At 35.1% G+C, this 13,262-nt stretch overlaps 1 protein-coding gene across 2 annotated transcripts; it reads right to left on the reverse strand.

Annotated features, from left to right (window-relative positions):
- Positions 1-1,572: 1,572 nt before the first annotated feature.
- LOC18424116 (DET1 complexing ubiquitin ligase) lies at positions 1,573-7,164 on the reverse strand. 2 transcript variants are annotated; one of them, XM_088847620.1, is made up of 4 exons: positions 6,869-7,164; positions 4,156-4,216; positions 2,068-2,129; positions 1,573-1,976 (listed from the first exon to the last, which is right to left on the reverse strand). In XM_088847620.1, exons 1-4 carry the CDS (start codon positions 6,950-6,952, stop codon positions 1,878-1,880), a joined length of 306 nt encoding a protein of 101 aa, XP_088703746.1. In that variant the 5' UTR covers positions 6,953-7,164; the 3' UTR covers positions 1,573-1,877. The 2 variants fall into 2 exon arrangements, with proteins under 2 accessions (XP_088703746.1, XP_020517243.1); XM_020661584.2 differs by having other exon boundaries at positions 4,156-4,213; positions 6,869-7,144.
- Positions 7,165-13,262: the final 6,098 nt, after the last annotated feature.

Here is a 13,262-nt window from a genome sequence, read left to right on the forward strand (position 1 = left end):
GCATATGAATTAAAGAGGTTACATCCCCGAAGTCTCAAATCCATAAATATCCCTAGATTGAGTTTGAGATAGTAAATGTATAGCGTATCCCTAGGGAACATGAAATCTCTTGGCATCATTGTAAATTATTAGATGTGGGCAATGATTTCATGCAATGGTTGTATTATGATGCAACCACACTTCTAGAAAACTATGTTTGTGGCATTTGTATGACCTAACATTTTGCACACACACTCTCTTTATCTTAATAATCAATCTAAAAAAAAAAATTCACCTCCAACAACGAATCTAGACTATTCATTTGGTGAATTTTAAGATCTTTTCCTTTAGAAACTCAAAATCATTTTTTTTTTTTTTTTAACGTTGTTCATCTAATGATAATAAAACCATCTAAGAAAATTGGAAAAGAAAAAATACGTCTAAGGTTCAGATCTAAGCATCTTATCAAAATGAACGGCCTATGTTAATTGAGTTAAAAAAATACTTTTTAGATTAGGTTTTCAAATTTTTCTTTTTTGTTGTTGTTCAATGGAATGAAAAGAGTGTATATTTTAAATTTTGGATCAAACAAATGGCCCTAATATTATTTTTGAAGATGGTTGCATCATACTATGATACGACCCCCCTTGCATGAAATCATTACTTAGTATGATGCAACAACACTTCTAAAAAACCATCCCATTAGATTTACATGATATCAAAAGAAATTACTTTTATGCATCGTTTTCACAAAGGTACCTCCTCCAAAAAGGCTATTACATTTGTAGCGACCCACGCTGCAATGAAATATGGCATAATCGTAAAGAAATTTAACATAATCTCCCTCTCTCTCTCTCTCGATCGAAATTTAGCATAATGGTAATGAAATTTTGCATAATCTCTCTCCCTCTCTGTCTAAGTTCAGCATAGTTTCTCTCTCTAAGTTCAGCATAGTCTCTCTCTCTCAATCAACTTCACGCTTATAATGACCCACGCTGCAATGAATTAAGCAAAATTGTAGTGAAATTTAGCATAATTTTCTCTCTAGATCAAAATTTAACATAATAGTAATGAAGCTTAACATAATCTCTCCCTATCTCTCTCTCTAAGTTCAGCATAATCTCTCTCTCCCCATTAACTTTACGTTTGCTAAATGCAGTAAACCAAATACCTACTGTAGGCCAAGCAGCTAGAAAGAAATGTAAGGAACAATAATTGTTGAAACTGACATTGAAAGCATAGGCAAAAACAGGTGAAATCAAAAGACGTTACTTGTATATGCAAAGAAATGATAAAAATGGTCTTGTTTGCCAGAGAATTGGGAGTTCCTAGCATAATGCATTTACTACTTAACAAGATGATTCACTGTAAATATTGCTAGGTATCTACCTAGAGCCAATTCTGGGCTTTTCTACACAACAACAAGAGCGAGCTCCTCTCTACGGACTGTAAACTAAGGACAGGCCAAAATCCACAATCATTTCCCTAGCTGCTATATTCTTTTAGCTCCCTACTGAACTGATTTATGGCAAAAAATACCACCAAATTTCATTTTTTGAGAGAGAAAAATCAAGTCATATGCAAGAGTATCAATTTCCAATCCAAGCATTCACTGAACCAAAACCATCACCAATATTTAAGGTTTATACAGCAAAGTGACAATGTTACATACAGAAACCCCAAATGGATAGTACTAATGGTGATGCACAACCACTCCAACTGCTCTCTCTCTTCCTGTTACTCACATTTTTCTCCTTTGCTTTCTGACAAACTGCCACTAAGAATATGGGTAAACATCTCTCACCAAAAGATCAGGCATGCTTAATATCTACAAGTTCACACAAAGAATGCATCCATGCCAACCATGATATGGTTTCCGACCTCCAGATGAATGCGACTCACTCATAAGGCTTGGAGTCATCTGCATTTGAGCCTCTAAGCTGCTTGCATCCATGGTCTGGCATTAAATTTTCCGATGCAGCTCTCTTTGGTCTCAACTGCAAAAGAAAAGACATTGAGACACCAATGAATCTCTCTCTCTCTCACTCACACACACAAACAGATGTGATGATGATGATGACAGAAAACCTTTTCTTCAGCTCGCTGATAAAACTGCCTCAAAAGAATGTTGGTAGCTTCAGTTGAAATTACTGCAAAAGACAAATATATGATAAGCTAGCATAAAGAAACCAAACAATGGGCAACATTCAAATCTACAGTGAAGAACCGAGAACCACATAATAAAGAATTTTTTTACAGACAGATAGTTGACTTCTTGGTGGAAGTTATATGTCAAATTGCACTACATGCATTCACCACATAAGTTGAAGCAACAATAGCAACTAAACTAGGCCAAAAACCTGCAACTGAAGAGCAGACAACAACTGGCATGGTATACCTAGGCTTTCTTATATGTGTTGCCTTCCCATGATGGCACATTGAAGTTTATATGGTGGATCTGTCCCGACGTAAACTTTATGAGAAAGCTACCAGAATGTTATTTATGGGAAAAAGTAGGTGTATCGCAATTGAGCTTTAGTTTCCTAATGAAATTACTTTAATCATACTCAATGAAAGAGGGGGGTAAAAAAATTCTTGTCATGTTCGATGCTCCTGAACTTAAACATATAAGGATTTGCTGATGACAGACTAACAGTTAAAAGCATCCCAAAAGGTGTACCAATGGTGCAGTTGCATTAAATTATCAACATCCTCTCCCAAACCCTTGACCTGGGGTTCTCACAACTTGTTGACAATTCTCCTTGTGTTGACATGAGAATGCCTTATTCATATATAAAACAATAGAGATATGCAATACCAAGAAAGAAGTTTGTATTTGGTACTAGGCCAGAAAATCTTGAACTTTCTTTTAGTAGGAAGAATTTCGTCCTCCACCTTAATGATAATTCTCCTCATGTTAATACCGGGAGCTCATATAAATTACAACTGAGAGAAGCAAAACTACAGCGACAAGAGAAGCTCTATTCAACAGCCAAGCAAGGAGAATTATTGACACTTCCATAGGATAACATGGAGGACTAAGGCTTGGAAATGAATCCGTCGGTAAAAGCCAATAGCTATAGCATCAAATATGAAATGACTAGTTTGTTACAACTGAAATTAGTTTGATCCATTCATCTTGAGGGAAAACCATTCGATATATCCATATTCAGAACTGACAAACAGCAAGAGTATGAAGGTCTATATCTTTATCTTTGTCAAACAAAAGTAATCAAATATTCAAGAAAATTTTGAGAACCCCATTTCAAAGATCTGGCCCCTGCTCCTGTGTAGTCATATCTAGCAATTACATAAAAACAAGTGAGTAAAAACTCAATTCAAGCAGGAAAAATTCACCCAGATCAACATAACTAATTTAATTGGCAAATTTTGGACATGCAAAGCTCAGGATATATCTAACTTTTTATTTATATATACTGTTTTATATCGATTTGACAAGGATCTCTGACAATACAGTAGAAATTGTAAAAGAGGGCAATAACTTCCATCATAAACATTTTATTTTATTAAAACTTCTTCAGACAAAAATGTGAAAACCTTGTAAGTTTGTCCAAGTTATCTACTTGACTTAGACTTGGCAGTGGTCACGTCAGATATCAGTTTGAGCTTTAAAAAACAGAATCGATCAACAATAAAAATACCAGTACAGGGCTTTGCGCCAATGGAAAAAGGAGATTATGTCCATTCAAGCCAGTCATTATTTTCAACACTTGAAGCCATCCTATAAATTTTGATATGGCAGTGGTTACGTCAGATATCAGTTTGAGCTTTAAAAAACAGAATCGATCAACAATAAAAATACCAGTACAGGGCTTTGCGCCAATGGAAAAATGAGATTATGTCCATTCAAGCCAGTCATTATTTTCAACACTTGAAGCCATCCTATAAATTTTGCATCAAGTATTTTGATGTCAAGATAGATTCGATGCACTGGAATTTGGAGAAGGCATTTGAGCTCCTAGAGTGCAATTTTCTCTTGAAATTGGCACAAAAGATTTAAGCAAATAGCTGAAAACTAAAATTACAAAACCAAAAAGAAGACCATTGCTGGATTTGCTTCATTTTGATTCGAACTTCAATAGAGGTAGCCCTACCTGTGCGTACATATGCATACCTCCACAAGTTGAATTCCACAAAAAAAAAAAAAGATATTACCTTGGTTATCTGGAGGAAGAGTCCTGTTATGAGTAGGGTGATAGGTAGCTGGTGTTAACTTCTGGGCAGTCAAAACATAAGAAGTCATATTAAAAGGAAACAGAAGTGCTTTTCACAAAAACAAACTCAAGTCACATAAGAAGATAGAAACAAGCTACTTTGTTGATAAAAAACTAAAGAAAAAAAAAGAAAGAAAGAAAACATGTATCAACATAAAGAGGGGGTTGGTTTTTCTAAAGCTTCTACCTCACATATTTAAGCCACTCAATAGTTATAAAAAGGTAATTATACCAAAGACAAAAACCGGTCTAATGTACCATGACATACATACACATCTGCTGTCCGTCAATGAAGACAGACGGCAAAAAAGATGTGCAACTGTGCTCAAAGTCTGCCATTGTCCGTGATATGGATATGCAGATCATGTGACTAAATAGATACATACACAAATAATTTGCATGTGTGTGTGTGTGAATTAGTGAATATGAATGCACACTACATAGATTCCACAACTTGGAGCATAATGATTAGTGAATAATGAAATAACGTTTTCCACAATAAGAGCTCACAAAGATATCAGAACAAATGCAGAAATGGAAATTCAGAACTCTAAGACGCACAAAAGTGTCATGGATCACAAACCCATCAGAGACTAACATCAAAAGCAACATTCAGAGAAACAATACTAAAGAAATTTTTTTGCAAACAACAAAAGAGATCTAAATTAAGCTGAAGGGGCCAACTGAAAACAAATTATCCAAATGAAAAATAGGAAATGTCAAGACAAGATTTTTATTTTATTTTCTCTCTAGATACAGTATTAGATGAGCAAACCTGTATGACTCTGCTTAAGGCTTATAGATCAATTAGAGGGGCAATTATGGCTCCCACATATTTCAACAATACATAAGGATCAACGATTATGAAGGAGATGGATGAGTAGGTACTAAGACAGGTAAAATAAAATTTTATTTTTATTGACAAGTAACAATAAAGGTATACAACTAATCAAAAGTTTGCCCAGATGACCAGATGTACACTATTGTCAATAACTTCAAAGTGCACTTCACATGTTTCTGCATGTTTTACCTCATCAATGGAATATCTAGTTCTATCTACACTGCCAGTAAACAGAATGATCACATGTAATTAAGCAGGTCATAACAATTATCCATGTCAGGCTAAATAAGGAAAAACAATGGAATCTAAGAACCATCACTCCTCTTTGTATGTGCTATTGATATTGAAAAACAGCAACCTTTGTGATAAACGCCATGATTTTTCAACGAATTATCTCGAGGGCACGAATGGATGGAGGAGATTATAAAAGGTGATAAACCAATCTTGTTAGCTGAGAAACAAGGGTTCTTTTGGTCTCAAGTCTCAAAAAACGAATTCCTAGGATCACTCCATTGTGTGCTTGGAAATTTGCAAGGTAGGAAGTATTATATTCCTAACAGCCATTCAGAGATTGGATTTAATACAAATTTCCGTGTCCACTCTTTCGTTACGAGAACTTTGTTATGAAGCCTATAATTAATGAGTAGTTTAATATAGCATCAGATTCTGATCGCCTCCAATTTATAAATGTATCAAAAGAAAAAAATTGATAACTATAAAACGGCAGGAGAAAAATGCTGATAGAATTCAGAAGCAATTTTGCGATTTTATCAAAAGATACAAGAGTCCCTTCTCATCCACCAATCAAAATGAAGATAACCCCTTCTCAATCCTATAAAGCCCTCTCTGTTTTGAGACTTTGAAAGTCAAGTTTCCATAAGTTACACTGTTACAAAGACATTTCTGAGGAAGGTGTAACTCCATGAAGAATACGAAAGCCTTGGGTTTTACTAGGGTGGGTCGGGTTCTTTAAACTTCTTACCTCAGTGAAGATTCATGTAATCCATTGCAATTTTCTTCAGATTGTTCAAATTATTCCTTACCAAACTAAAATTGAAAAAGGCAAAGGAACAAGAGAACAACAGGCACCCACTGGTCCAATTCAACAATTCACCTGAGTCTATGCTTGCACAATCAGCGCATCATCTAATCCTAATCATTCAAATTTTACAGTTAACTGGTTCTGAAAATTTATCAAACCAGACAGTACCCCAGAGAACAGCCACAGAAGAGATTGCTAACAGAAAATATTCATTGAGAGAAAGAAATAATATGGGTACTTCACAAGAAGATCATAACGCGTGACAAGGAAATGAGGAAATCTTATGAATAACCACAATATGGGACTTGCAAAAACAATCAAGGAAGAAGATAATGGCAGAAATGTGCCCAAGTAAAATGGAAAAACTTCTGGATGAGAACGTCTCTTTGATCCCTGTGCGATAAAAGAAATTCATTCCACGACCGAACTAAAAAAAAAAAGAGATAATGTACTAGTATCCATATAAAATTCAGCATGCCAAAAATGGATCAAAGAAAGTATTTTTCAAAATAAGAAAAAAACAACATTACTAGGAAAACATTAAAGAATCCATGCATGAACCACGATCACACAAATTGATACCAAAATCTCCATTGATCACTTAAGGAACCCCAAAATGCATCATTTTTCAGTTTAAGGAGCAAAAACAAGAAGAAAATGAAAAGTAAAAAAGTCAGCTTTCAAGAAACGAAAAGTAAAATAAACTTTAAGAGGAACTAAATCAGAAACAAAATTGAAGAGAGAGAGATGAGAAAAGGTAGGGCAACTTACAGAAGGATGAGCAGGATCAGAGGGCCTCAACTGGCTGAAATTGTGAGGGTCGTAGGAAGGCCAGTTCCCCAACAAAGATCCCATGAGAGAGAGAGCTTCAATACAATAAACAGAGGATAATAAGATAAGAATATATTTATATATGAGAGAGAGGGTAGTTGAAACAAACAGGGTTGTGGATCAGAGCTTTGGTTCTTCCATTTTCATGGCAACCGCTGCTTCATAAATCCGCAAAGCAAATCAAACACAAAGTTAATGGCATCAGTTAATTTCCTTGTGTAAAAATCAAACGGATTAACAAAAGGTTAATAATGAAATTACCATAATAGCCCTAAGGTGGCAACCCCCCGGGCCAATACGGCCCGAACCGTGGGCCGGGCTGCATACCTGGATGGGCGACCAGGCTGAGATTTCAGGCCCATCTTGGCCCTCGGACCTCAACAAATCTGTTTTGTGTAGTGGAGCATTTAGTGGACTCTAGATCCGAACTGATTTCGACGCCTAGGTCTATGTGAGTCGAGTTTGGTCCTCGGAACCTCGACACATCTATTTTGTGTAATGGAGCATTTAGCGGGTTCTGGGCTCTAGATCCGAACTGATTTCAACGCCTAGGTCTATGTGAGTCGAGTTTGGCCGTTGCCATTGGATATAAGGGTTGGTAATGAGCTGATCTAGTACATAAAAAAAACTAGGGCCTGATACACAAAATGTGGAAGCTACTATTGCCTGAGAGCCAGACCGGGCCTAGGCAAAGACCACAATAGGACCGGCCCGATGGGGCATGTGGCATTTTCTGGAGGGCTATCATCCGGTGTGCCCATAAAAGCACATTAGGATGACATTTAACTTGACTTTTATCCCATGTTTTTCCCTTTTTTTCTTTTCTATATTATAATTTCATTTCTTTGAGCTTCAAAAGAGTACATTGGAAAGTAGACACGGAAAACCCTAGAATGGCATGAAGTAGATGGAAATTTGAAGAGAATTTTCTAACCTAGAATGTCATAAAAGGCCATTGGAGAGAAAATAGGATGCAAACCCTAGCTTGTATGAGGCTAGAAACTTCTTAAGCTGAAATGTTTCAATTTCTTCCACTTGGGTATTCTCTCCTCACAAATTTGGTGTTCCCTATTGTTTGCCTCCTCTCTCTCTCTCTCTCTCTCTCTCTCTCTCTCTCTCTCTCTCTCATCCATTCCCATGGTTGATGATTTGCACATGTTCATCCTTGGTCTCTCTCACACTCTTTCATAGGGCAAGCATAGTAGCATTTGGAAGAACCCCAATCAGCTGTTCATTGTTGAGATCAACGGTTGTCGAGTTGCTAGCAAATTGTAGAGACCAGAACATTAACATGGTATGCCAACAAATACTGATCCAATGATCTGTTATACATTGGACCGCTCTATGGGATGCCCATGCGGTTGGATCAAACAAAAGGAATTGTGTACAATGAGACCATTTATCGATATAAGGAGGTCACAATTATTTAGAACTGCTCAATATGAAATTTGATAGCTTAGGTGTGTAACAAAGTCCGAGAAAATTTATTTTGAAGTTTGAGCTTGGTTAATGAAATACATACAGCCATCCAATTTCACATCCCATAGTTAAGATTAATTGTGACTACCTTGTACCAAATGTATCTTATTGTATATTTTTTCTAAATAAAATTACGAAAAAGGGAGGAAAAAAAGGCATCAAAGCAAAGAGAGAGAGAGAGAGAGAGAGAAAAAGAGGGTACACCGTGCACCTTTGCAGAGTACATTGCACACTTACTTTCTTGAGTAGAATATTTGGTTAGGATTATTTTCTAGATCTAAAATTTTGAGTGTCATTCTAAAAATTAGTATTTTTCTTGAGGTTATATAGACATGTTGAGAGATATGTACAAGGGAGCACTGCTTTATAAAGATCTTATGGTGAGAGATATGTACAAGGGAGCACTGCTTTATAAAGATCTTATGGTGAGAGATATGTACAAGGGAGCACTGCTTTATAAAGATCTTGTTGTACCAATATATCATAAATTTTTATTTTTCAAAATTTCAAATCATTCTTTTTATCAAACTTCTCTACTTCAAATTTGTAAGTAGTCATTTTGTCAAATTACTACACACTTCTCTTGAGCTCTAATACCACTTGTTGATCCTCTTCTTCTTTTACAATCAAATTTACCTTTTTGTTTATAATTGTGCTTCCTAACAATATATACAAGTTTTCTTCTTGGATTCCCTTATCATCACTAGAGCCCCTTTTGAAACTTTAAGCACTCAACCTTACCAGGTAAATTTATATCCTTCTATATCTGGAAAAAGAAGTGAAATCAAGCTCTTCTTCAAATCCAGTACATGTCTCACATTTTCAAATGTCCAAACCATATCATGTTTATATGAATGTCTCCAATGCTCAAAATTTTAGAAGCACATTAATCACCAATATATACAAAAACTATACACACTTGTATATAATGGAAAGTACGATCTTTCAAGGCAAACATGAAATGAAGTACCAGCATCCAAAAACCAAATGTCTTTAGCAGACAGTGTTGTGCATGTCATACTAAAAGTGACCTCATCTTTACCATTAGATACAATACTTGATTCGGAATGGCTATCCTCGCTCTTGGCCTTTTGGTTATTCTTCAAAACATAACAAACTTTTCTTATATGACTAGGTTTCTTATAATACCAGCAAGCAACCTTCTTGCCTTGTGACATGGATCTTCCTCCACACTGAGACTTACCTCTATTATATTCCGAGGATTGGCCGCTTTGTTGGGTCTTTCCTATGTTTTTAACTATCAATGCTTCATTTGATTCAACAAGCATTTATGTAGACGTTTGTCTAGTTCTTCATTTAACAATGAAGCAACAACATCATTCAAATTAAACTTGTTACTTATTATATTTGTCACAGTGGTAACCAAGGTCTCCCAACTAGCAGGTAAAGAACTCAATAGGAGCAAACATAAAACATTTTCATCTAAATTAACTTTCAAATACCTCAATTGTGCAACAATAGGAATACATTTGCTCACATATGTCCTAATTATTGCACCTTTTTTTTTTTTGAAAAAAAATAACTTATTCATCGCATGCATTTTACTTACACCAGAAGGTTGTTCAAAAGATTGCTCTAATGATTGCCAAGGCTCTGCAGATTTTTATATTGACAAACATCATATGAAATTGAGCGCAAAATACAAGGGCTAATGGCGGCCAAACATTTTCGATCAAGAATATCTTATTCCCAATTTTTCATTCCAGCAAGTATGACCTCCTTTCCTCAAAGTGACCGATTTAGTTATTTCTCAACAAGTTAGTCTTCCATCTAATTACTTTGATTTAGTTTTTTCAAATTCTATTGCTCTTTTTCTATTTAAGAAAATTACAATAAATAAGCATAATAACAAAAAACTTTCTTCACGAATACAGTGAATCACAAAACCCTAAACTCAGTAAACAAACGCATTAACAAAGCTTCTTTCTTCACAAATATAGTGAATACAAAACCCTAAGGCTCTGATACCAATTGTTGAGTGTGAGCGGAAGCTCCGATACCAATTGTTGTGACTAATGGTAGTTGAGACACAACAATGGTATATCATATTAGCAGTTATTGTGCATCCAAGCTAACATTAATAGTTAATGGAAACAATATGGCATCAAAGCAACAACATAGAATGAAAATACAACAATAGCCACTTCACATAATACAACAATTTAATGTGGTTCAGCTACAAATGTGACCTACATCCACAAGAGAATGATGCAAGGATTTATATACTAATTTGAGAAGATTACAAGGTAAATACAAGGCCCAATACTTCAAATTATAGCAGCCTTCTCTATTTTTAAATATGGCCCGAAACAAGGCATCTAACACACCCAAAATGGGTTGATACTTTACTCTTTCTTTCAACAAAACAGGGCATGCAACAGGGCTCTAAAGACCCAACAAAATGACCCAAAACCCTCACTTTCTCTTTCTATAAAGTAGGGGGAAAATCCTATGTGAGCTATCACACTTCTTTTTTTATGTCACTCTTTTCTCCTTCTCTCTTCAAAAAAACACCACTGCCTTTAGATTAGTTCTAATCTCATGGCTTAGAAAGCATGAGATAAAAGTCAAAAGGAAATATAAGTGAATTACCTTTATTTTACGAATTGCCTCTTTTACACGAAGATGAGTGAATTACCTCATTTTACTCTTCATAACAAAGTAAAGTTGACATGAGCTGCCTCCTTTCCGTCTCTAAATCGGAAAATAACAAAGAATAAGAAACTACGGATGATATGGATTACCTCATTTATGTCTCTAAAATGGGTAATAATAGATAATAGAAGGTATGAGAAACCCATTGGAGAGCTGGATTCACACAAATAACACCACTAACTAGTATGCGGACAACTTGCTGAGAGACCAATGAGTTCTTAGTGATTATGGACCTATATCAGGGTTCAAGACTGAGCCCATATCTCTTTGTTTAGGTTATAGATGAGTTAATCAGTCACCTAAAAAACGAAGTACCGTAGTGTATGTTGTTTGCGGATGATATAGTTTTGATTGATGAGACTATAGAAGGTGTTAATATAAAGTTAGAATGTTGGAAAGATACTCTAGAATATAAAGGTTTTAAAATTAGGTGGACTAAGACAAAATATATAGAATACAAGTTTAGTAATAATAAAAGTAGAAATGCGGAAGTAGTTAAGATTAATGGTCAATATATATCTAAAAGATATTGTTTCCGATATCTAGGATCGATAATCCACGAGAATTGAGATATTGATGAAGATGTCGCATATAGAATTAGAGTTAGAGGGTGCAGTGAAAATGTGCATCCGGAATCTTATGTAATCATTGCATATCATTGAGACTGAAGGGGAAGTTCAATATGACAATTGTTAGACTAGCCACACTTTATGGGACAGAATGTTGGGCGGTCAAGAAATAATATATTCATAGGATGAGCGTAGCTGATATGAGGATGTGGAGATAGATGGGTGGCAAGGCAATAAATGATAGAATTTATAATGAATATATACTAGAGAACTTAGACGATAAGATGAGAGAAAGTAAGCTTTGGTAGGTTGGCCATATACAATGTAGACCTAATACAACACTGGTTACGATATGAGATTTGGTTCAAGTGGAAAGCTCTAAAAGCGGAAGGGGAATGCTCAAAAGGATATGGATAGAAGAAGTGAAAACGATATGATGACTTTTGGTATTACTGAGGTTGTGACTCTTGGTAGAAAAGAACGGAGGAGCAAGACTCATAGTCGACCCAAATCATTAGGTGATGATAATGATGCTGATGGTGATTCTAAAAATTGGTATTTTTCAAATAAAAAAATTGAGTTTCTAAATACTTAGATCTGACTATCTAAAAATTGATCACATTTTGCTTAATCTTAAAATGATATCTTCTTTTAGCCACATTTAAAGTGGGTATAATTTACGTATTTTTTCTTTCTTTTTTCTAAGCAGACCACTAGGCTGAAGTAAAATACAACTAAATTGCTTAATAAACTTTCATTACATTGATACAAATAAAAAATAAAAAAAGAAGGAGAAGAAGCTAAGTTGGGCTTTTAGCCGAGGGAGAATATATAATTATTTAGCAAAAAATATCGTGATCCTCGAAATTCGCGGTGTCACACATTGGGGCTTAATGAGTAAGTGGTTTCATTGGGGGCCATGGATATCATTAAAGTTTATATTCCATCTAATCACTCAAAAAAGAAGAATCAAAGAATTCAAGAGGTCAAGCATATATCCTTGGCCATTTGTGTATAAATAAATGAAGCTCATAATCAACCGGTTGAAATGAGGTAAAACTTAAGCAAAAATGTATACATATAAAGATGCCACCTTTCTTTTCCTTTTCATTGTTCTTTTGCTAGTCAAATACTCTTCATAATATCTTTTCTTTTTATATCTATCTACATATAAAACATGAGCAGGTTCGTGACTAGGTGGGATTTAAGAAATTTATCTCAGGCTCGGAGTTAGGTTCAGATGGATACTAAAGAGGACTAAAGTTAGGTTTGGATGGAAGCTACACCATAAATTCAACCATCTCTCTTCAAAAGATTTTGAGGCCACGTGGCCTTCAAGAAATTGCCGTTAGGTTTGCAGATTCGTTGGGCAATGTTAAAAAAATAGTACCTAATAAAAGTATAACATACAAGTGTTTTATGGTCCATTGGCTACATGATCCATCATTTAGAAGTCTTACTAAAAATTTAAATTCCTATTTATTATTTTTAAATATTCATTTTAAATAGAGATTTGTCTATTTTAGATTAAAAGTGCTACTAATCAAGTCTTTTACCTCAAAGCATAAATATACAATATGATCTCTAGGAACCACATTACAAAGTGAGCT

This window comes from Amborella trichopoda, chromosome 9, assembly GCF_054954075.1.
Source record: "Amborella trichopoda isolate Santa Cruz 75 chromosome 9, AtrichopodaSantaCruz75HAP2 v2.0, whole genome shotgun sequence".
In the NCBI taxonomy this organism is placed as follows: Eukaryota; Viridiplantae; Streptophyta; class Magnoliopsida; order Amborellales; family Amborellaceae; genus Amborella; species Amborella trichopoda.

What these genes read in the sequence shown, in the direction of transcription:
- LOC18424116 (XM_088847620.1), bottom strand. Translation starts at nt 6,952, where the DNA reads ATGGGATCTTTGTTGGGGAACTGGCCTTCCTACGACCCTCACAATTTC. An exon ending in CTGATCCTGCTCATCCTTCT is followed by an intron (nt 4,217 to 6,868) that starts GTAAGTTGCCCT and finishes TTGACTGCCCAG; the next exon opens with AAGTTAACACCAGCTACCTA. An exon ending in ATCAGCGAGCTGAAGAAAAG is followed by an intron (nt 1,977 to 2,067) that starts GTTTTCTGTCAT and finishes TTTCTTTTGCAG; the next exon opens with TTGAGACCAAAGAGAGCTGC.